The 23,998-nt window shown below is 41.1% G+C and overlaps 1 protein-coding gene across 1 annotated transcript; it reads left to right on the forward strand.

The window, feature by feature from the left end:
* Nucleotides 1-264: 264 nt before the first annotated feature.
* On the forward strand, nt 265-19,499 carry POP1 (POP1 homolog, ribonuclease P/MRP subunit). The gene is made up of 15 exons (XM_026050009.1): nt 265-385; nt 1,476-1,652; nt 2,506-2,681; nt 6,762-7,010; nt 7,560-7,647; nt 7,936-8,111; nt 8,282-8,532; nt 8,650-8,743; nt 9,522-9,633; nt 10,573-10,692; nt 13,457-13,572; nt 14,858-15,049; nt 15,933-16,087; nt 16,671-17,012; nt 18,186-19,499. The coding sequence occupies exons 1-15, from the start codon at nt 265-267 to the stop codon at nt 18,838-18,840; spliced, it is 3,024 nt and encodes a 1,007-aa protein (XP_025905794.1). The 3' UTR covers nt 18,841-19,499.
* Nucleotides 19,500-23,998: the final 4,499 nt, after the last annotated feature.

The following is a 23,998-nucleotide window of genomic DNA, read 5'->3' on the forward strand; positions in this document are numbered from 1 at the left end:
TGGGCGCCGGCGCCGCGCGCATGCGCAGTGCTGAGGCTCTCGCGGCCGCGTGTGGCGCGGGCGGCGGCGGCGGGTGCTGCTGGCGGCGGCGGCGGCGCTGGGGGCGGTGGGTGCCGGTGGCTCTGGGGCCTTGGGGCGCTGTGCAGCCCGGGACTCCCCCCTGCCTGTCCCGCCCTCACCGGGAGCCGCGGCCTTGTCGCAGGGAGCGGCCCGGAGCACGAAAGCGGAGCGCGGAGCGCCCGAGCCCCGCAGCCCCGCGCCGGGATGTCGGCGGCGAGGGAGAAGAAGCGGGCCAGGAAGATGAGGAACCAGCCGGCCAGCGTGACGCTGCCCGCCGAGCCCGGGCCCTGCGCGCCCGCGGGCCCCGCGGCCTGCCCGCCGCCAGGTAGGGCCGAGGCCGCGGCCTGCGTCCCGGGCCCGCCGCACTCGCCGGTGTGCGGGCCTTAACTCCCCGTTGTGATGTTCCTTTTGGCCACCTCGTTCGTTCTCTCTCTCTCTATATGTATATATAAGGTGTGTAAAAGCAGGACTTCTTACTGCGAGGCCTTCAGATGTGGCCAGATTGTGTCTTTGTGGTTGGATAAAAAATGCTTTGGTGTTGCTGTCACCGCAGCCCCTTTCCCTGCACGTTTAGGAGCCCGGAGCRTTGGTGAGCAGACAGTGGCAGTGCGGATAAAGCCTGGCCTTRCTCGGTGGCTTGGGAGGGTCTCGGCCTGGCTAAGCACAGCTTGGGGTGGGAAACTTTTAAGAATATGGATCTCTTCTCATACCCTCAGTGGTAGCATTTGTGGGGCAATGTGAGGACTCAAATGTTCAAGTCTCTGATCAATCTAAAAATTATCTGTCTTTTTTTTTTTTTTTAAACTCCTCTTCCCCTCCCTTGGCACAGAGGTTAATTTTCAGTGGAGCAACCCTTGAGCTCCATTGCCACATGTCACCCCCCAGSAGCAGTCCTGATGCAGGCAGGGGGGTGGTGGCTGTGTCTGCCCRGCCTCTTTTCAGCCCACGGGTGTTTGCAAGTCTTATTTAGAAAAGAATGTCTGTGGTTATGGAACACAATTTAAGGGGTAACGGGAGGAAATTAAYGGGTTTATTGACATAAACAGGCTAAAACTCACTAAACAGTAGTGGGAACCACTACTGAGGAGAGCTGAGACCTGACTGTAATCAGGTCTTTCCTGTGGCCCCCAATACTGGAGGCAAAGTCTGAATTGGCTACTGTTTTCAAAGCATGGAAAAGGTATTTGATCTACACTTGCTGCATAATCAGGGKTTTTTTTGTTTGTTTCTTTCTTACCTAATTCTTTAGGTACCTAAGACATGGCTTCTAACGTTTTTTCCAGGTACATATGTTAAATATTTGCAAACTRTATTAAGAGGAATATGTCATTAGGAAAGACGTGACAATTACCAGCCTGCTTGTACTGTAATTTTTGCTACCTCTTTTGATCTCTGAACTGTTTTACCTCCTGCAGGAGATGGTCGTTCCGAAGGTCTGTCACAGTATCAGCAACAGAAATTTTCGCATCAGTCACCTGGGACTTCTTACAGGAAAGACCAGTATTTTCCAAAAGGGCAGAATAGAGGAGGGAGAGGCAGAGGAAGAGGAGGATGCCAGAGTGCTGCTGATGAAATGCCTAAATACATTACAGGTTTGTGTTTATTAAAAAAGTCATTATTAAGTCCAGGAAAACTAAATCAAGTTTYCTGACTTTCTTTTTTTGTGAAATAACGAAAATTAGGACTGAAGCTATATTTGGCATGTGCATTTAGTCTTTTGTTTTACTGAACTCTTTTTCCAAAATACAAAAATAGTTGTGTGCAAGGAGTGACCACTAGCTGTTCAGCAAGTCCCTTTAGTCCCCTTGAGTTGAAACATTTCACTTACCTGTAAGGAAGAATATGGATTTTGGTGCTGTTTGCCAGCAAAGTGAATCCCAAAACCTGTTTTTAATGTCACTAGTGAAACTGCTTATCTTCATAGTGTGAGTTAAAGGCAAATTTTTTTAACAGAACCTTTATTTAGGAAAGCAAAGAGAGAACCTAGTTTTTCAAAAGGTAGCGGTGCTGTGTCTATGAATATGCTTCCAMAGTCATAAAAGAGATCAGCTTCTTCTTTAACTGGATTATTTGATATTTTTAAAAATACTCTTGAGTACTGATTCTTGTTTGTAAATGTTGAAGTTTTTCCACCTCYGTGAAAAACATCTGAAAAGATTGCTACTGTAGTTTAATAGAAAATTACGTAATTCAAATAGGGCTTTTGGGTATTCCACAACTTTCAAGTTTATGCTTTTGCAAGTATTCGCTTAAACATACCGATGAACTTCAGAATATCGATTGAATGGAAATTTCCTCATTAATAGACAATGAAGTATTTAATTTTATCTGAAGGAGTCATTAAACAGATGTATTGTAAGAGTGCTCTGCTGGAATTCAGTAGTTTAAGTAGAGCGTCCCCTATTTTGATTCTTAACCACTGTCATGTGGTTCCTCTCATTCCAGCATCTACCTTTGCTCAAGCCCGTGCTGCTGAGATCAGTGCCATGTTGAAGGCAGTGACGCAGAAGTCCTCGAACTCGCTGGTTTTTCAGACGCTACCGAGGCACATGCGAAGGCGAGCGATGAGTTACAACGTCAAGCGCCTACCCCGGCGCCTCCAAGACATTGCCAGGAAGGAGGTACAAATGCGTTTGACAGTCTTTGAAAAGCTACAGTTGGTGCTGAGCAACGTTTGTAAGCGTTAGTCTTCATCATGTAGTTCCCTCAGGGAGCTTAAGCTCTGTGAAAGCATCTTGAGAATTACTGGAGGTAGCAAAAAATACTTATGGATGATAGCCCTCATCTGGTGCCTGAGAGGTAACTGTGGTCTTTCGAGATCTGAATTTAATATTCTGAAAGACGTGCTCTGCACTGCATATATTGTGAAATCTGTGGGCATGATTAATCAAGGTAACTTTATCAAAACAGGAATAAACTGTTGGTAAGTTAATATTTCCCCCAGCCTGCTCTCTATGGGCTTGAGTGTTGGCTAATTTAATGTACACCTTTTGCTCCGTTTTTGAGACGCAGGGCTCAGCTATGTAGAAAACTTGCTGAGAAGTCCCACATATAGGCTGTCAGTGGTGGTATTTTAGCTTTTCCATGATGGCTGGATATTTGGAGATAGTGCGTATGGTCAGTGTGAGGTGCTTTTCTTTCAGAATTAAATGTTTRTCGCTAATGAAGAGTGTTCAGTTATACATTGCTGATGTTCAAATCAGAGCTTATCTGAAAAACCTCAGTGTTGACACAGGCTCTCAAACTTTCACTGATGTTCATATCCAAGATACAGAACCTGAGTTCTAGATGTTAGTCCAGGTAGATCACTAACCACGTGGCTTCATGATTTTTGAACTTCTTGGAAAGTCATTAGGGTAATGGTGATGCAGTGGGCCCCTGCAGGAGGGATTGTTCTGGTGGTGCTTCTGGATCCCAGCACCTGTGTAGCCTGCATTTGGGGGCTGTCTTCTTGCAGGGCTCGAGTTTTGAAAAGTTCAGAAAGTCCAGAAAAGCCYCGGAAAAGTTCATGTGTCTTTGCTCAAGCATGGGAGCTACATGAAGACCGTGAGCAGGTTTGCATGCAGCACAGTGCCTACTGTGACTGCTCATGAAACTTTGGGGCAGTATCTCAGGGTTTAGTGACAATGCTCCCATGTAGTTACATGGTCCTTACCTGTTATGCAATTGCTTTTTGTGTAGTGATTATTTGTTTGGTTGGGACTTTTTGGTGGTGGTAGGTTTTTTGTTTTGTTTTCTAGATTCAGTAGAATTTCCGGTTTTCTCTGGAGAAGAGAAGGCTGAGAGGGGATGTGATTAACATGTGTAAGTTCAGGAAGAGAGAATGCAGGGAAGAAGGGGACAAGCTCTTTTCATTGGTGGCCGGCAATAGGACAAGGGGTAATGGTCATAAGCTGAAACACAGCAGTTCCGTCTCCAGGTGAGGAGSAACTTCTTTACTGTTAGGGTGACAGAGCAGTGGAACAGGCTGCCCAGGGAGGTTGTGGAGTCTCCTTCTCTGGAGGTCTCCAAACCCGCCTGGATGCCGCCCTGTGCCACATGCTCTAGGTGTGCCTGCTTGAGCAGGAAGGTTGGACTAGATGATCTGTAGAGGTCCCTTCCAACCTTGAATATTCTGTGATTCCTTGTGAGGTGTTTTCTCTGATGTTTGACATCCATTATTTTTTCTCCAGACACTTCTTAGAGTGATTAAATGAGTTTGAGAGGTTTTTTCTGTGTTAAGGTTGCCTTAACGTGACGTTACGTGATTTCTTGCATTCTTTTTTTTTTCCCTTGCTTTACCGTTTTCAAGTTCTCTGGAAGAATTCTCTCAAAGAATCTTTGACCCTTCTTGAGTTTCTGAAGATACTTGTTCAAGATTCAGAAATTACTTCAGACACTTTTGCACATGTTGATCAAGGTGTGTTTTATTGGATCTCCACAACGATCGACCTCCCTTTTCATTCCTCTGCCCAGCCTACTTTTGTTAGTAAAGACAGGAGAATTCATGCAATTTGGCCTCTTTTGTGAAAACATGGAAGAAAACAGTACATTATATCATTAGTTATGAGGTCTGTCTTTGCTAAGTAATTATGATTTCTGTGTGCCTCATTTTTATGTCTCCTGCACTTTTTAATTCCTTTATGTGGTAGCCTTTCTAACTTCTTTGTACGTGCTCACACTTAGTGTCAGGTCCTTGTTTCCGATCATGGTATGATTTTTCTCAAATTTTTTAGATTACTTGTCTCTGGTGCAGCTGTCTCTCTCTTGCTATATTTTCTGTCCAGAGGTCTTTTGATGTAGTTTATTACCTATTAATTTACTTAGATTCTTTTTATCCCATTTCCTTGCAGCTTTCACATCTGTTGAGCTATTCCCTTTTCTAAAGGCTTGCCTATGAGTTCTCACTGTATTAAGTTACTTCTTTGATCAGGTCCTCTGTCAAGATTCTGCTGCARTTCGTCTGTTTCTTAGATTTCTTATCAGGACCATTTTCGACCAAACACTTATCTGGACCATCTCATCTGTCTTAATAACCTTGAAGACAAACATATCTTTCATCTACAGTACCATATTTTTTTTCTTAGTATTTTTTTCTGAATAGATCAGACATTTATCTACTGTTTTCCAGTGGCTTATCTTGCTTGCTCTGAGGTTGARTGATGATGTCAACTAAGGTTCATGACTTTGGATTTGTTTTGTTTTTTCTTGCATTTCTGTTTTGACATCACAGGTTGATTTAGTGTTTTGTTATCTGTAACGTTCTTATTCCCYCTAGATCTCAAAGGAGCACCCTATTATTTTTATAACCAAAGGCCTCTCGCGAGCTGCTCCTTGGTGAGCTGCAGAAGGACATCCTAAAATACATGGTTTTTGTCATATGAACCCTTTTTTTTTCCTAGCACTTCTCTTTGCAAAAAGAAAATGCAGCCCTCAAGAGAGGCAATCCTCATGATGCTAGCTGACAGTCTCCTTAATGCCGGCCAGATGAGCAGCATTRATGGTCAAAAGGGGCAGATGAACTAGGCGCAGTTTTCTTTGACTCCGGGTCCTCAGCATATTATGTCAAAACAGGTGAACCTGGCAAATTATGTGGTAGATCTGGGCTGTGCAACATGTAACTTGGGCAGAAAAGGAAAGAGCAAGAGATTTTATTTAGCTCTTATCTGTTTCTTTCTTCTAACAGCACAAGAAAAGTCATTTCTCCTCAAAAATCTAGCTGATAACATTCAGCTTTCTTGGATACCTCAGTACACGAGAAATTATTTTCTGACATGTGGCCAGTACCTAAATAATTTAGAAAGTGTTTTTTTTATACCCAGTAGAAGTAATTAGTAAGATTGCCTTTTTTGAAACTGAAAATCTATCTTAAAATGGTTGGGTACTTTCTTAACCTTAAAATTATTTTGAAATTATTTTGACTTTTCTTTAACTGAGTGTCTTGTTTATTTTCAGTTGTTGGCAGCATGTTACCTATGTTGCAGTTCTTGTGTTCACCCAGTTCAGGTGTCTCTAAAGAGATAACTATGTTTAAAAAAAAAGAATTTACTGCAAACCTAGATTTTGGTAAAGTTATGGGAGTGTTAAGGTGTTATAGCCAAATACTGTAACATTGATCAGATGGATAGCAACCATATGTTACGTTGAATATTATGCCCATTTTTTTCCTTGGGCTATAGTTCTCTTGGGAAGCTCAGAAGCTGGATTCTGTGTGCTTCCCTTTAAGTGTCCCTCTTGTGAAAGACAAGTCTGATAAACRTGGCAGAACAGAGCTGAATGAAGAGTCTGCTCTGCTGTTGCAGGACCTCTTATCTCCAGGTGTTCCTAATGTTTGTTGTTTTTTTGGGGCGGGGAGAGGTAGTATTTTGATGATGAGTAAAAAGCTCAAACARTAGGTAACAAATCTTACTGTTCACGGGTAAGTTACTGAATGTGAGGAGCTAGATTTATCCATAGGTTCCATGCATATTTATCTATAGGTTCCAGTCAAACCATGATGCTTGTGCATAATGGGGGTTATATATAAAATTTCAGAGGTTTAGTAATCTTCAAATGAGGTGATGGGTGATGAGACAACAAATGATGATGATGAGGTGATGAGACAACTAACATCAGAGTAACTCAAGCTATACTGGTATTTCCTATATCCTATATATTGATTCCTTCTGTCAATATAAGTTTGTGAGTCTGAGATTTGCTTCATTACACTCTTTTAAAACCAGGCAGAGAAATCGGTGCATCAGAAGAAAGAACAATCCAAAACGAAATGTCGCAAAGCCAGAAGGCGCCACATCAACCTGGTAGCAGAGTTTAATCGCAGGCAAAGAAAGAATATATGGCTGGAAACACATATCTGGCATGCAAAGAGATTTCATATGATTAAGAAATGGGGCTACTGTTTAGCAGATAGACCTACAGAGAAGAGCTACAGGGCTTGTTACCGAGCCATGACAAAGCACTGTCTTCTTCAGGTACCACGTTTGCATCTATTTTCTTTGTTATTTTGCCAAGGTGAAATAATTGGCTGTTTGCTTATAATGAATATTTCTGCCTCTTTGAAGTACTGTTACRTCAGCTGTTAATAACTATGAAGTGAATCATTTCATAACTCCAATGAAGGGTGGGAAATATCAGAGGGAACAAGATGAACTTTAAAGAGTCATATGTATTGCAAAGGCAAGCKGAACCGAAATATGTCATCTTCCTGTATTAAAGCTAAGAGATTCAGTGGTTCCCTCTGCGAGTTCCTGAGTAGGATGTTAATGAAGACAGACACTTTATTGCATGACTCTTTTTGTTGGTTTGAGAGGCGAGTTCGACCTTAAGTAAGAAATGCTTATCAGCCCGTTTATACTTCAATTTTAATGAAAAATAATCACTGCTTGATGCCTCTTCTACTAATAATATAATGCCTGAAAAGTTACTACTTTACCGTAAAGTTGTTAAGCTCTATCTGGTACTTTCTTGTCAGGTTCACTTTTAAGAGTTACTCTGACTTTAGCACTATCCTGTTATTTCAGGATTTATCATATTATTGTTGTCTGGAGCTGAAGGGTAAAGAGAATGAGCTTCTGAAGCAGCTTGCTCGAATATGCAGTCCTGACACAGGTAATAGTTAAGTGTTGTGAAGAAAAGTTAAGATTCTGAATAAAGTATGASCCATATTTTTCTTTCTTAAATATCCTACTGAAACCAATCTGAGTAATTGYAACTGAGTTGGTATTTCAGTTGTGCTTTTGGTTGGAAAGCCTGTTTGATATGTCTCTCACCAGGATCAGAYTTTTCAGTCGTTTATTTTAAAGAATCTTGTATGTATCCTTTATTTATTACTGTCTCAACAAACAGTGCTTTTTTTAAGTGACTACTTTGGTTTTCAATAAGGATATTTTTCTTCAGGGTTAACATTTGACACGGACTTTTGCCTGTCTGGAAGATTCGAGGGTTCCCTGGACCTTTACCGGGCAGATCGTTATCCTGAGGATTTGCTTGGTCCTGTTACATTTATTTGGAAACCCAGGGATGAATCTGAAAACAGACAATTATGGATCTGGATGCATCCAGCTGTCAAACAGGTACTTTGTTCCTTAAACTTTGGTCTCCAATTTCTTCATGCATTGAACAGCAAAATTAAGATTATTCCCTTAAGTTCACACAGGAAAATATAATGATGAATATAATTCTTAAACCTTACTTAAGATTGGCAGTACACTGCTTATCCTCTTAATCTTTCACATTTCCTTAGGATATCCTGAGTGAGTTAAAGGAAATTTTTCAGTGTTCAGAGCCTGAAGAAATCTGCATTCCTGAACCAAGTAGAACATTAATTGAAGAGGAAAAGAAAACAGATACTGCTGTGAGTYTTGGCAAGAAAAGGAAGAAGAAAGATAAAGATGGAGAAAAAGATGTGCCAGTGAAAAAAATAATTGGTGATGGAACTAGAGATCCACTGCAGCCCTACGCCTGGGCCTCGCCAGCTACTGGTGTTGTCATCAGGTTTGTCCATAGCAGGGTCAGGAACGGTGACTCTTGGGCACTGTTGTGACTTGTTATCCCAGTATTCTGCTCTGCACCGTGTGGATGTCACTCACTAGGAAATTCCCTCTGTTTCAGAGATCAAACTATGGAGATTCTCAGATACCGGCTCATTGGCCCGTTATCACACTCGGTCCTTACGGAGACCCTGAAAGCTGCTGCTCTTCAAACAGTAAGGAAATCAACAATTTGGATGCTACTGTGACAGGATTTTAATAAGCCTGTATATAGAATGTGCCAATTCAGTACTTGTACTTTTATCCTATTGTCTTCTATGTTTTGCATCTCTTGTTTAATATTGATCTCCAGGGGAGATCTTAATTTGAAAAGTGTGGCACAAGATAACAGAAGCTGTGGTGCTACAGAGTAGGCTTTGAATTTTCTTTTTTCTTTTTTTTTTTTTTTTTCAGTAGTGATATGTTGGGTTGAGAGCCCTAGAATAACTTTCATCCTTTGTCAAGTCCCAAAACCCACCTTCTTGAGCAATGAGTTAGAACACCCTAGATGGCATATAGAAACCTTCCATCTTGTAAAATCAAGTATTTATTTTTTCCAGGATTTAGTATTTTGTCCATTTCTTGGCATATAGCATTACTTGGGTTTTAATGTTTCTTTGTCTCTTGCAGCAAACATGAGGAGACCATGAAATCCCTGGTTTTCTATAAGAAAACATTGACTACAGAACTGGGAAGCACTGTGGGTTGTTTTGGGTGGTGTTTGTTTGTTTGTGTGGGAACACAGGTTAAACCAATCATGCTTATAGGGAGGTGCTGTAAAATAGAGTGTAGGAATACATACATTTTCTGTTCAGGCATCAAGTTTTTTTTTTTGTTTTTGTTTTGTTTTAACTTGATGAGAAGGAAGGGGTTAAGGCAAACTGGCAGTGAATTCATACTGATAGAAAATGCTAAATAACCACTTGAGTTTAARTAGATGGTGTTGTTTTCCAGGAGATGGCGGATTCAGAGACAGAGCTTAATAATTGGTGGGTAGAAAACTGCAAGGACCCTGAAAAAGTATCTCTTCATCAACGTCAAACTGCTATCTTTGAGCTATTAGAAGGTATTTGGGAGTGTGGGTGGTATGGGAGGAAGGGAAAGGAGAATCCTCTTAAAATCTGCTGCTGAAAAAATGGCATGCCAAGTTAGCTGTAATTTGGAAATGCTTCCATCATGATCAGAAATCACCCCAGTAAGTAGGTAGTTGGACATTGTTGCATGTCAAAGATGTAGGAACTGTTAGATTGATTTATTTRAAGCAACAGTAATTCTCTGTGTAGTCCAAAATCTTACTAGACAAACCTCTTCACATCTTATCAATTCAGGTTTCAGGTGCTGAGGAGCTATATACAGTGCAACATATACTTTCATCTTCTCCCACCCATACACCTAAGTAAGAAAATCAGTTATGCAATACCTCCACCAGTAAAATGGTAGGCTCCCACCCCAAGTGGAAGTATTATATATTGCTTTATAGATGTTTTTACTCTTACAAAATGTTTGTACGTTTGGCAAAGATGTAAAGTATCATAAAGTTAACAACATCTCATCACCTAGTGCTGAAACAGGTAAGGAACTGACTCTGGTAGAYTTACTCTGTACTTTACTGTATAGAGCTATGTGAGGTGAGACACTTAGATGGAGTTGTGGAAGAACTTTAAAAAACGTATTTTACTTTCTTTCAAAGGAGAGGAGTTTGTTTTCTGAGGGTTTTGTCAAATACAAAGGGTGGATATAGTCTTTAAGTTGTGAGAATGACTTCACTTCTATGAATCTCACTACAAAGCAGCTTTTAAGCTGCTGTTGCTATTTCTGTATTATTGGGCATCTAACAAGCAGTAGAGAGCTTTCAAAATGTGTTAAATTGAGTAYTCTGGATTGCTTCTCTGGCTTACAGCCAGGTTGCATCCCTTCAGGCAAAAATGCGCAGGACAGTGGTGCAGAAAAGCATCAAAGCTTTATTAGTGGTTTCTTCACAGTGTYAATCTGTGTATTTTTAAAGGGATAAGTTCACCTGCAGAAATGCTAGCAGGTACCATACTGGGCCTGACTGTTGGAGATCCTCGTGTCAACTTGCCAAAGAAGAAAACAAAAGCCATGCCTGACCCTGAAAAATACAAAGGTAAAGTGTCCCACCTAGGCTGTGCCTCTCACCAGTTGGAACAGGCAAGGGATGCASTTTCCTTCTCCTGCTCTGTTACTATTTCTTGTGAAATTCCACTGATTCTATCTTGCTKTTTCCCTCTAGCATTCACATTTGGAATTTTCTTTCCTCTTTCAATAGTACCTGTCAGAAACAGCTTGAAAGTTCTGTAGGTTTAAGAACAGCAATTGTGAGGGAGGGACTTGCACCAAAGCTGGTCTTGTGCTCAGTGGAAGCCTCTGTCTGACCATACAGATGATCCAGGTTCGAATCCTGGCAAGGCCAACCAGGTGCTAAAAGCTACTCAGAAAGTTTTGTTTTGTTTGCTCTTTAGTCTACCTGATTCTGTATATTTTCCCCTCAAAGATACCTGCTTTTTCATGTTTATGATCATTAAATGATGAAATTCTAGGGCAAAAAAATAGCACTGCAAGAAGAGCCTGTCAGATAGCTGAGATGGGAGGCATGTGTGAAAGTGAAGGGTGCATGCATGACTTCAGAAACTTTCATTTTGGAAATAGTTCATACAACAAATCAGTGCAGGTTGCATTTGAATGTCCTTGAAACATATGCAGGAGTGTATACAGTAGAGTCAATATATAAACTGACCGTGTCACCTAATATGTGCAATACAATAGCCGGTTAGCAAACAGTAGTAAGTAGGACAAGTGAAAGGTTCCAGAAATTTTGAAATATTTCTTTTTTCTTGGCAGCTTGTTTGGCAGCAAGATGTTAAAATAGATCCATATCTTTCACTTAGATCACGTTGCACACTAATTTCAATTATTCTGTTCTCTCTGTACAACTCTTTCCCTACTTGGTTTCTCTTATGTCCTCCTAGCCTCTGTGTCTAGAACAGCCTTTCTCCTGTTAAATTAGTTCTACTTAATGATAAATGTTTCGGTATAAAATGTTGCTACATATGTCACCTCCTGCTTTGGTTCCCTCCTGCTATGTAAGATAAGTACTCGTTTACAGATACTGATTTGAGCTGGTATTGAGTTAGCAAGCACAAGAAGTAATTCCCCTCCTTCACTCTGCTTGTCATGTCTGTGAAGATGTGCTCAAGATGCCAAGAACAGCAGAAGGTTTCCGGGCAGTTTACTGCGGATTGCTCATCCCACAGTAATCTCCCTTCCACTGCAAGAACCTCAGGAAGGAGGGCCATGGTAAAAAGGTGGTGATATAAGATAGTAAGTCGAGAAGAAGAAGGTACCTATGTCCTCCTTTCCTGTGGATGGCCAGAAATGACCATCCTCAAGGACTTTCTGCTTTGGTGATACCCTTCACTGGCACCTGCACAAAAGAAAAAAGCCTTCTRTACCACAAACATACAGAAAAGGTGGCATTACTTTCTGGTTCTTTTTTTGGTCTTTTGTTTTGTTTTGATCTCCTCATGAACTTAAAACTGCGCCTGCCCTCTCTGACTGTTGTTCAGAGGAGGGAGAAGGTCCTTGATGAGCTCAGAGGAAGAGGTAAGCTGCATATGGCACCTTCTATTCAGGCTCTGCTGAAGGAGTTGCTGTTGCACAAACAGGTCACTACTGTGTAAGTTAAGAGCAGGCAGAAGGATGAGGGAAGGTTACTGTCATATAGCATAAGATCAGAAGGACATCGTGGTAAGGGAACACGAAAGGGAAGAACAGCCTTACAAGACGCAGTAAGGAGTGAGTAGGAAAGATTAATAGTTTGGCAAGGAAAAAGGCTCCTCTTTTCCATGTTTCCTACCTGAATCTCTTTCTGATGCAGTATAGGAATAGTTGCAGGATTGCTCATATTTTCCTGCATACCTATAAAACATGCAGTGGGGGCATCCTGTGGGAGGGCAGTTACTTCCCTATCTAGGAAACTCAAGACTCTGGTCTACCTACCAGTGTCCAGTCTGCCTGGAGGTGGGTGTTGTTAGGTGTCAGTTAGAAAGCTACYGTTACCCTGCTGAGATTGTTGTTGCCAACCTAATGGTGTAGCTAGTTCTGCAACAGCTACTGCCTGTGCTACCTCTGCCCTTGTGGGTCTCCTTATTTGAGTAGCTAAGACCAGAGAAGTTTGGCTTCTGAGATGCTTCTAGAAGAGTAATCCATGTTGGAGTATTAAAATAAGGTACTTCCCACTTTTTCAGTTTTCTAATCACACAACTGTTAGACTGTGCAAATATAACTAAAGCATAATGCCTTTCTCGGGGCATAGAGCCTGAAAAGAGCCAGGGAGTGGGAAGCCGTTGCTGAGTCGGTAGTTGCGTGCTGGTCAGATTTATTTTAAACCATTTCCTGTATGTACACTCTCTAAAAGTTATATTTGCTTYGCTTACAAGTTTGCTAAGGAGACTTGCTTCAGGCTTTGTAACATTGCTCTGTCTTTCTTACAAAAGGCAGTGAGCTTCGTACACTTCCTGAAAGGTCAAGTACCAGAATAGTAAAGGTGTAAATATACAAGATGTGAGTTATTTTGCCCAAAGCTCTTGTCATTTGTGCTACGAAATGTCTATTCAGAAGAGAATACCAGGTTAATTCTATGAAATAAAGTAACAGGTACTGTATTTCATATTTTGTATTGGAAGAAATCTTTTGTCTTAAGATAGTAAGGTAGTCCAGAAGGTCTGTTGGTTGCTAAGCTTTTAAATAGTGTTTCTCTAGTTCTCTGCTCATTTGACTTGTGATATTTGGGTGATATTTTTTTTTTCTTATAATTTGATACTTAAGAAATTAAATTATGAATTGTGTTTAAAGTCTGTTTTCTTTTGTAGAATATGATAAAGTTAGAACATTGACCTTTGAAGGTATACCTGTAGAATGTGCTCACAGCTTTATTTGGGACCAGGACATCTGTAAGAACGTCACTGAAAATAAAATCTCAGAGCAGGCAAGTAACAAGGTGGATTACCATGGAAAATGGTTAGTGAGATCAAAAGACCGTGTAAGTCAGAGAGATGTAATTTCCTAATGTGATAGTCTTCTTGCATAACTATTGTTCATAAGTCAATCAAATTTAAAAAAAAAATATAAAGCTTTATTGGATTTACAGGCCTAAACTAGATTTTTTTTTTATATCTCAGAGATTTGTAACTGGATTTTCTTGCTTTACCTTGACTCGTTTGCAGCAGATAGAAGGGATGAAGTGACTCAGAGAAGCTCTGTCCTYAGGCCTAGTTAGGAGGATTATTCTCTTGATGAAAGATTTGCTGGAGATAAAACTAAATCCCTAGCAGAGGAAGCTGGCTGTAACACACTGTGCTGTGGGCATTCTRACTGATATCTGTGATTTGCTGACAGCTCTAGATGTGCTGTTASAGTTTTGAAACCCTTTCCCTTGACATTTTTCATAACAAATTGGCAATGGAGGAGCAACCCACAGATGCGCAGGCAAAAATGCGCTATAGTCGTGAGCACTCCCAGCAGTGCTCTAATCAAAAAGAGAAGGAAACATCTCTCTAAATMTTCTCATGATACACATGAGTCGTGTGGTCTTTCAAACTGTCTGCCTTAGGGTAAAAACTGCAGATACTTTCAAAATGTTACGCTAGGGCAAGCACATGTTGACCCCATTTTTACATCCGTGATGGTTTTTGACCTCCTGTCTATGGGACTATAATGTTTACCTTAGAGTGGCTGACACAAAAGGGACATATAAAATTGCATCTTGTTGATCTGTTTTTGTCTTTTCACAAATATATATTTTTAATTAATTTGTTGCCATGGTGATTACTAAAGCATCCGTGACAGTGGGCTAGTGGAATAGATTCATGACAAAATGTTCTTCCCCTCTCCCTGGCTGTAGATCTGATTTGCTCTGTGTATGGACCGACTCTTTGAAAATATCTACTCTGTCTGATCTAGGGCCAAACTCTTTGATATTTATCAAGTTGCAATACTTTTTTTCCCCTCCTTTAGATGTACTCTATGTTTTTGCCTTATGTTTCAGGACTTGCCTTCCTTGAAGGTCTGTGGTAAGTTAGCAGGAAAAGGAGGGTACTTAGTACTTTTTCTAAAGGCATTTTTCATCCCAAATGAAAGTCAATTCAGATGCGTAGCATACAAATTTATACTAGCTAATTTATTCTTTCTAGCTGTAAGATCACCTTGTGTCAGGAAGGTATCCAGATGAAAAAAAGGTTACTAACTTAAGGGAAATTTCTCCTCCTTTTCAGGATTTAAACCGAATGAGAAGTCAGTTATTGGTACCCGGATCACAACTTGATTTGGGTCCTTGTGAGTCCAAGATTCCTGTACTGTTGGTGCAGCACCCAGGGAAAATGGCTGGAGAAGATCGACCAGGATGGGGGAGCGGCTGGGACATCTATATCCCAAAGGGCTGGGGCATGGCTTTCTGGATTCCATTTGTAAGTGACTTTCAATGTACACTGCAAGCAACAAGTAATAYAATGGTTTGAAGCGTGGATTTTAGAGGGTACTTAACATTGTTCAATTGATCCACAATTACAGGATCAAAATCCCACTTTAAAGAGGTTGGATGAACAGGATGCTGACAGGGACTTGTTCTTAAAAGCTTAAAAATAACTAAGCAGTAGCTTTGCATATTTTCTATTGGATATAACTCTGCTGGCATGGAAGTTTAAAGCAGAAATAACAGCTGGGGAGAGTAAGGAGAGAAAGCTGATGACATCGCTCTTTGCTTTTGTGTTTCTTCGTGTCTTTAAAACTAAAGATAAGTCATTTGGTACCTATAGCTAGTGCGCTTCCAGCCTGGCTCTCTCCCACGCTGTCTTATAGATTCATTGTGCTTGATTTTGGGGGCTTGCACATACAATATTCAAGTTAAGCTGACTACTCCTCTGGTACTGTTTGGGCCATTCTACTTTGAATATTTAGATGGCTGTTTCTAGTGCCTTTCTGCAGCTCATTTTATACTTTTGAATCTGTATGGGGATCATTTTCAATGATCTCTTTTGTATAGTAAAAATAAATGGGCAGTGACTTTGTAAAATTAATATGACACTCCTGGCAGCACTTAAAATCACAGCCTATGATATTCTTTTCAGTTTTGTTATACTTCTTTCCAGAATTAAATTTAAATAGCATAACAAACTTATTTCTTTGTGGAAATGAAGTTTAGAACTGTGAAAACCATACGTGAAGTTGATTTTTAAAAGTTAAAGTGATAGGCTTTCCGTTTTGTAAGACAGTAGCTTCAGGAGTATTGATGCTTTATTTCCGTTAAGAACCTGGAATCAATATAAACACAACCTTTTGTTTCTGTAACAGATCTATCGAGGTGTACGGGTCGGTGGCTTGCAGGAGGGTTTAAAACACTCTGAATATAAAAGAACCCCTCATACTCCAAATGACTATCCAGACTGCCCTGCGGGAATGCAGTTTGCCAAAGAACTGGAAAACAGTCTTCTTGAAAAATTCAAAAGGTAATATGAAAGTCAGGGTAGAGGGTTAGAAAAGAAATAATGGGTACTGCTTAAAATATTCTCTCTATTTTCTGTTGTGCTCATTTAGAAATTGATTTTGAAGATCTTCCATTAGTGTTTTTAAGTTCTAGAATAATAAAAGACTAATATGCATATAAAAGAAAACTCTGCTAAATGAGGCATGTAAATTAACTGAAAACTTCTGTTCTCAGAGATATGCTCAATTATAAGGTTGTAAAAAGGCTGTATAACACAATAAAATAAAACTATTTCAAGCTCCCTTAGCAACAAATGAGAGAAGGAGGTAAGAGCAGGCAAAGGCATTAAAGTGTGTATGAAATGATAAAGAATAAAATGAGTGAAGAAGTATTTCAGAAATAYAGCAGCATTGTGCCAAAGTAAAACTTGTAAATAGGAAAAAATCTTTCTCAATGAGATTGCAAAGTGAATGGCCAGTTAAATTGCTCTCTGCATGTTTGTTTTTGAAAAGGGAAAATCTTCTTAGACCACCATGGCAAGTGGCAAATAGCCTTCCAAAGTGTTAGCCAGAGGCTGAATCTTACCCACTTCATTTGTCTTTTAGACGTCCACCTGCAAAAAGGTCAAATTATGTCAAGTTGGGCACACTGTCCCCCTTCCTCTGTCCTTGGGGGCAGCTGACAAAGAACTGGGAAGAAAGAATGAAAGCTTCAGGGGAATTCGTATGTCCTTCCTTGCCACACACCGAGAGCTGTTCAACTGAAGGGCAAGGCCTGTGTGACCCCAAGCCAGAAGTGGTTAAAGAAGCTTCATCTGAGGCTGGCAACATGGAGGAGGCCATGGAAATAAGCTCTGAAGGTGTCATAATGACAGAGGGTGTTGCAGGCACCCAAGACTTTGGTGAGAGAGATGAAACCATGAAAAAGAGCATGTTTATTGTTCTCAGGTATGTCAGAATGATGCAGGCATGTGGGGTGATATTTTTTTTATCAGAAATAAATGAATTTACCCTGCAGAAGAGAAGGCTTAGGGGATCTTATCAATGTGTATAAATATCTGATAGGAGGGTGTCGAGAGCCAGACTCTTCACAGCAGTGTCCAGTGACAGGGCAAAAGGCAGTGGGCACAAACTAAAAGGCAGGAAATTCTTCCTGAACACAGGAAAACACTGTGAGCACTGGAACAGGCTGCCCAGAGAGTTTGTAGAGTCTCCATTCTTGGGAATATTCAAAACCTGACCAGATACAATCCCGGGCAACCTGCTCCAGGTGATGCTGCTTGAACAGGGGATTGGACTAGATGATCTCCAGAGGCTCCTCTTAACCTTGACTACTCTGTGATTTTGTGAGTTGGGGAAAGAAAGAACTTAGCCTTGAGCATTAAGTATAATGATTTGATTGAACTGCAATGAAGAGGAATTTAGAAAGTTTTGCTGTGGATCAGACTTTCTTGCTGAGTGAAAGTCCTTGATTCTTCTTCTTCCCCCAGGGAGGTTGGTGACTAGATGAAATTAGTAACTGTCTTAAATTGAGTTTAGGATTTCTTCATGGTTGGCATATTCTGCYTGCTTGCAGTTAGACTGTTCTCTAGAGACTCATATCAGTGATTTTAAAACTGTTATTCTCCATGTATTTTGACATTCTTTTTTTAATACATTATCAGAGATGGTTCTTGCACTGCTTACAACATCCATAGAGCAAATGGAAAATCTTCTGCATTCCAGTGCAATGCATGAGGGCAATAACACTTGAAGAGAAGTGCCTGAATGCAGGTTTTTCATTTTTTGTGTAGTTAGCATGGAAAGAGAATAAAGGCAGTTCTGGACTGAATGAAGGTCACCAAAGGTTCTAGTATATTTGTGACTAAAATGGATTTTAGAAAAATAATGTGTTTTTCTGAAAAATAGCTCTGCATGTGAATTCTTGTCCCTCATGTTTCTTTTTTTTTATGTAAGAGTGGTAAAAACATCAGCTGGGAAGGTTACAGAAAGTCCCAGGCCCTTTTAGTTATGCCCTTGCAAATATACAGAGGTCTGGATTTCTCTAGTACTATTAGTAAATATTCATAACTTCTTGGGTTTTTTTTTTCTTTTGTGTATGTGTGTGTGTATATATAATAGAAATGAGAAATTACTAATGCAGTTATCAGCCTGGTGCTATCCCACTTCTGGAAAGGATCGTCGAGTCCGCCTCGTTTCTAGGCTGGGGCAGAAGGAAATGACTGAAAGTGCCGTTTTGCCAATCTTGATGAGCTACCCGAGGGCTCTGGTTTGGGTCAACTTGTCTCTCTTGAGAAAGGGGAACCCTGAATTACACTCTATGATTTGCATCCCAACAGAGGAAGATGTGCTGCATCTAAGCAAAGACCAGCTCTTCTGTGGTCCTCAAGAACCCAAACATTGTGACATATTCAAGAACAAGATACAGAAACTAAAAAAGCAGAAGAAGAAGGCAGGTCATGTGAAGGATGCAGAAAGTGACCCTCCCAGTGCTTCAGATAAAGAAATAACTGAGGAACATAAAGATCTAATTCTTGGTTTATGGTCAGACTCTCTCCCAGATGTTACTTCCCACTGCTCCAGAACTCTCCTCGGATATGTCACTCGAGGGGATTTTTCACTGGCCGTGGGCTATGGAGAAGCACTGGGTTTTGTTAGTGTGACAGGATTGCTTCATATGTTACACAACCAGCCCACAGATAAGAAAGGGCTCGTTTTGTTAAGAACTCCTGGATCTCTGCAGTACAGATTTGCGCGACTTACGATTGAGGTATAAGWATCAGTGCAATGTGGTAGAATGCCAGAAAATACCAAAGAAAGTCTTTGTTTTCTGTCTTCAGCAGCCCTTCTGATGTGTCCCAAAGTTGAGGAGGTGATTCTGTGCTCCAGCGAAGTCTTGAGGCATATTAAATAATTGGGAAGATTTATTCATGAAAATAATGAATAAACAGGCATAGTGTTACTTCTGATGTCTTCAGTGCTAAGGATTTCTAACAGTAACAGGTCCATTATGATTTTGTTTCCATCTGAGAGACATTACCCTTTTATCTCAGAGCAYTGCATGCTCCAGCAATACTTAAACAGAAGAATCATGCTTTTCSCTTTAGGAATCTTTTAGTCAGATGACAAGTGGATTGTACCCTACCAGGTCACTGTTTACCTGCAAGTGCATGTGACTCGGGCCTRTATATATAGCAAATATCTCTTACCTGCTCCTTGTGTCTGAGTATATACTTTGGAATAGAGAGACGTAGACAAACCTAGTGTAGAAAGCAGAAGGTACTTATTTTGGTGGAAAAGTTCTGTGCCTAAAGAAAACACAAATAAAAGGTAGTCTGGCTGCAGAATACTGCCCTGGAGCAACCAAAGCTCTAAGTTGGAAGGCGTATCTGTTTCCCTCTCTATTCTGAGAGAGAAGAATTTGTTTTTTCAAGGGCAGTAAGTCTTTCACATTTAAATTGCAGTCAGCGGGTCTGTTTACATTTTCTGTTAATAATGGGGGTATTTTGTTTACTTAAAACAGGACTTTATTTTTTTATGGCATGTGCTAGGACTGAAGGATTTTCTTTCACTTTATAGTATTGGGTTATGAATGTTGTCATAAATGGTCATAAAACATTTAAATCATTTCTGGGGTGGAAGGTGAAAAAGATGTTTGGGGTTTTTGTTTTGTTTTTAACAAATGAGAGAGCCTTAACTCAAGAATGGCTAAAAGTTTTAAGCAGCTTGAAAATGAGATGTACAATAACAAACTGTAGTTTAATAGTTGCATGATACAAATATATACCGGTTGGCAAAATTACCCAGTGGTATCAGATCATGTATAAATAAACATGTAATCTATCTATCCTTGATTCAGGAGCCTATTGATTGAGCTTAATTCTTTAAAAAATTAAATATGGATCGCTTAATGACTCTTGTCTCCCGAAGTATTGGTTTGCAAAYTAATTCCTGCATTTGGATTTGTTTGAAAAAAATACTTCAACCCACAACATGAATTTCTTTGCTTGAATTACTTGCTGGAGGAAAGATTTTAAGAACTTTCATGTCACAATTATTAGAATTTGGGACCATTGTTGGATTAAATATGACACATAAGGGAAGGGGGGGAGGGAGAACATCTCTAATTAGAAGGGAAGTGGGGAATAGAGCTACATTTTTTTTTTTTTAATGTAAAAATCAATCCCATTCATTTACATCTTTACATTCCTTCTCTGGAGGTCTCCAAACCCGCCTGGATGCCGCCCTGTGCCCCATGCTCTGGGTGTCCCTGCTGGAGCAGGGRGTTGGACTAGATGATCTCTAGAGGTCCCTTCCAACCTCAACCATCCTGTGATTCTGTGACACCTGAACTCTCTATGATTTTCCTGTTAATTTTTTTGTGAAGGAGAACCATAAATTCCCCTCTCGAGCTTGGGGGTGCAGCTGGGTGTGTTTTAGGTGCGCTTGTATCTCACATCACGAGCAGCTTGGAGTTACAGAAACACCACCCTGCTCAGCGCCGCCCGGAGCGACGCTCTGTGAGGAACCCGTGGTGGCTGCTGCCACATCCCTGGCGTTCTGCACATCCGATAGAACAGCCACCGTTACAGAAGTAACCCGGGCCTGGCGCTGCCTCCGCTACCACAACGGTTGTGTGGAGCGTTTTCCGTGCGGAGCGTTTGCCGTGCGAACGCGGGGCCGGTAGATGGCCCCACAGGAAAGAGCTTCGGCGGGAGCGGGCCCGCGCTCACATGCTCGCCATGTGACTCCGAGCACTACATCTTGGAGGTATGTAGGAAGAAAGAGCCCCTTAAACATGGCAATCTGGCTGCTGTGATCGAGTTCTCTCATGGTAATAATCCGGGATTTAATGAACCTTTTGAATTGTGAGCTCCATTGAGATATTTCGAGGATCAGAGTTTCCAGAGCTTTGCTCCATGGGAAGAGAGGAGGTGATTTTATGTGGCTCTTTCCCCGTTCACATCCCCCATCCTCAGAGATACTGATTTTCTTGCTTCTCCAGACCTGGCCTGCGCATGAGATAAAATTGAGGAGACCCCCACCCAAGCTATCACTCTTTTGTGCTTGTACATCTTTTGTTCACTGAATCTTCCCCCCCCCCCTTTTTTTTGGGGGGGTTTTAAACACATCTGGAGTCTTTTTTCTTTTCCTCCTTTTGGTAATTTCTGCCAGGTTTTCATTTTGACACTTCCTGTTACTTTTCTTTGATTTCCATTCTCTCRCTCTGATTTATGATCCTTCCCTCTGGTGAGCCAGTGGACAGAAACTAGAATCCAAGTGCATCCTGTCCTGTATATCTCGTAATATTGTTACACAGTTGTTTTCCTTTAAGTCAGTGATTTATGCCAGAAGACTTCACTCTCCTTGTTAAACGCACTGCAAGGCTGATAAGTTAAAAGTGCTCAAAACTCTCAGCCAAAGTTTGTCAGAAAAAAATACCGTGACTTTCTGTTGCTGCAAGGAAGTTTTTATCKGTGGTTGGGATTTCCAGATTCTCAGTGTCTCAAGGGTGACTTACTCATAAAAACCGTGTCAACACTGGATAATCAAGCTGCAGGTAATTTAGGCTGTGCTATCTGGGCGTCAGCTGCACAGTGTGTCGGCGGTGTTCGTGTCGTGTGTCAGGTGGAGTTGTGGCACACATCTGTTCTTGGGCTGCATCTTAGGGCAGTTACGACCCTTTTGTTAAGTAACTACCCCAGAGCATGTGGGTCTGCTCGCACGAGCTGTGGTGTSTAAGTGTCTTCGGGGTCTGAGTGTCCCTCAGGGTCTGAGGGAGCTCGAACTCAGTGACAAAAATACTCCTAAGCTCTTAGGCTTCCATGCCATTCTTCAGGGAAGTGCCACACAAGGGATGCCAGCCTGAGCCCCTAGCTTGACAGGAGCTGTAGGAAGGCGGTTTGAAGCTGTAGGAAGGCGGTTTGAAGGCAATTCCGGCGTTATCCCTGGCACTGAAGAGCTCTGCTGTGTCAGCTCTGATCATAGAACTCAGGATACAGCTCCCTGAGTGTGGCTGCGTAGCTACTGCCCTTGAAACCCACCTGCGGAAGGATCATTTTCCAACCTGAACCATAACCTGCATGGTAGTTGCCAGCTGCTTGACAGGGTGCAGCACCCAAAAAACTTAGCAAGCCGAGATTCGTGTGCCTCAGAGATGGGCATATTTTATCATTGTGGGTCCAGAAAATGAGGCTGCAGCAGCAAGGGGTGATGAACCCGTGGAATGTGCTGACGTGGGACCGGTGCCAGACCCTGGTGGTTTTATTAAGGAAGTTCAAAATGGGTGCAGGGCAATTGGTTTGTTTAGCAGTGCACAAGAAATGGCCAACATTACCTGGCAGAAAGACATGTGAGGTGGCTGAAACAAACCTGAGGAAATGACAGGCAGGGTGACAGACCACTTGATGTGTAAGCCATGGAGGATCACGGCACACGCATACAGGCAAATGCAGTGTGACAGTTTTTATTCAATGGCCTAAATTTGGAAAGAGTCAAACCTGATATGCACTCATATGTCAAACCTGATGCACTCATGTGCAAACTTTAGCAGGAACAGCGCTGGGAGGAGTAAACTACCAAAGGCAGGTAACTGAACTGCAAAGACCAAGAGAAGCAAGAGCTTTCTTTTCTAAAAATCCAGCATGCAAAAATAAAAGGAAAAAAAAAAGACTCCCATGCCTGTAAATGCTCCKCTTAGAGGTTAACAATCTAAATAATATTCAAGGTTTAACTATTGCAAATTAAATTCAGCTGTCCTAAAACTCTTTTTACAAACACTGGTATCATCAAATCCCTTCAAGAGCAAGTAAATTAGTACTGAATAATCAAAACTCCAAGAAAGGACAGGCAAGAGACGCTGGAACCATTTTGTGGTGGCTTTGAAAATCAGAGCCTGCTTGTCCRTGGACAAAATAAGACTAATGAGTGCAAGAGAGTTTGCAGAGAACATGGATGACAAAAGAACAGGACAGGCAAGATACAGGCTTCATTTATTGTGTTGACTCTCTTGCTGAAGATAATTTCTTCTATAGGAGGAGAAGCACCTACACAGTTCATTGCTACTCTTGTTTCTTGAAGTCCATGAAGTCCAAGAGCAAAACCTGAAATATTTAGAACTTTTATTGCTCTAGAAAAGTGTTTGAATACCACCGCAAAAGTAAACAACCTCCTCCCACCTTAAGTGACTGCACTTGTGGCTCTAGTGATGCATCCTACTTGCATATTGTAGTAGTCAATGATAAATACATACCTCTGTACAGGAAGAGAGGTTATCTTTATTATATCATGCATGTGCTTCCTGCGAAATCTTACCTGAGTTGTAACAGGTGTCATGCAAGGCAGTTTCACCCAAGTGCGAAGCCAGTTGATAAATGGCATTGAACAGGCTGGGTGGGAAACAGAGACTGTGTCTGTGTGTTAGCTTGGTACTGGTTCTGGTTCCAGAATGCGTACACAGACAAAGAAATTGGAAATCTGTCATTGAAAATACACCTCCCAAATTGACTATTGCTTAATATACTGATTCTTTTGTTTATTTAAAGGTGTATGTGGGAGTGATTTTGATAGAGGGAAGCAGAAGTTAAAGGGTTAACCATAGATCATTTATTTTCCTGTAAGACATTTTGTCAGAAAATCAATTGCACGCAGGTTTTCTGAATATTTTTACAATGCAATAATTCTTGTAAATTAGTTGGCAGATATATCAAGGGGTTCCAAATGATATCACAAAAATGTATCAGATTAGCTAAGAACTATAGCCAGATTTTTTTTCAAAGGGAAGCAGATGARAATAAGCATTAATGCACTGAAAGAAGTCATCCATGGAAAGTTTTAAAATAAACTATTTGTAGTTTCTATTAGTCTTCTAAAGACTTTCTCTGAGCTACTCTATTTCCATGTGCTAATGATTCTGACACGGGAGGGAGGGAAGG

This window comes from Nothoprocta perdicaria, unplaced genomic scaffold, assembly GCF_003342845.1.
Source record: "Nothoprocta perdicaria isolate Ctin4 unplaced genomic scaffold, notPer1 scaffold_64, whole genome shotgun sequence".
Classification (NCBI taxonomy): domain Eukaryota; kingdom Metazoa; phylum Chordata; class Aves; order Tinamiformes; family Tinamidae; genus Nothoprocta; species Nothoprocta perdicaria.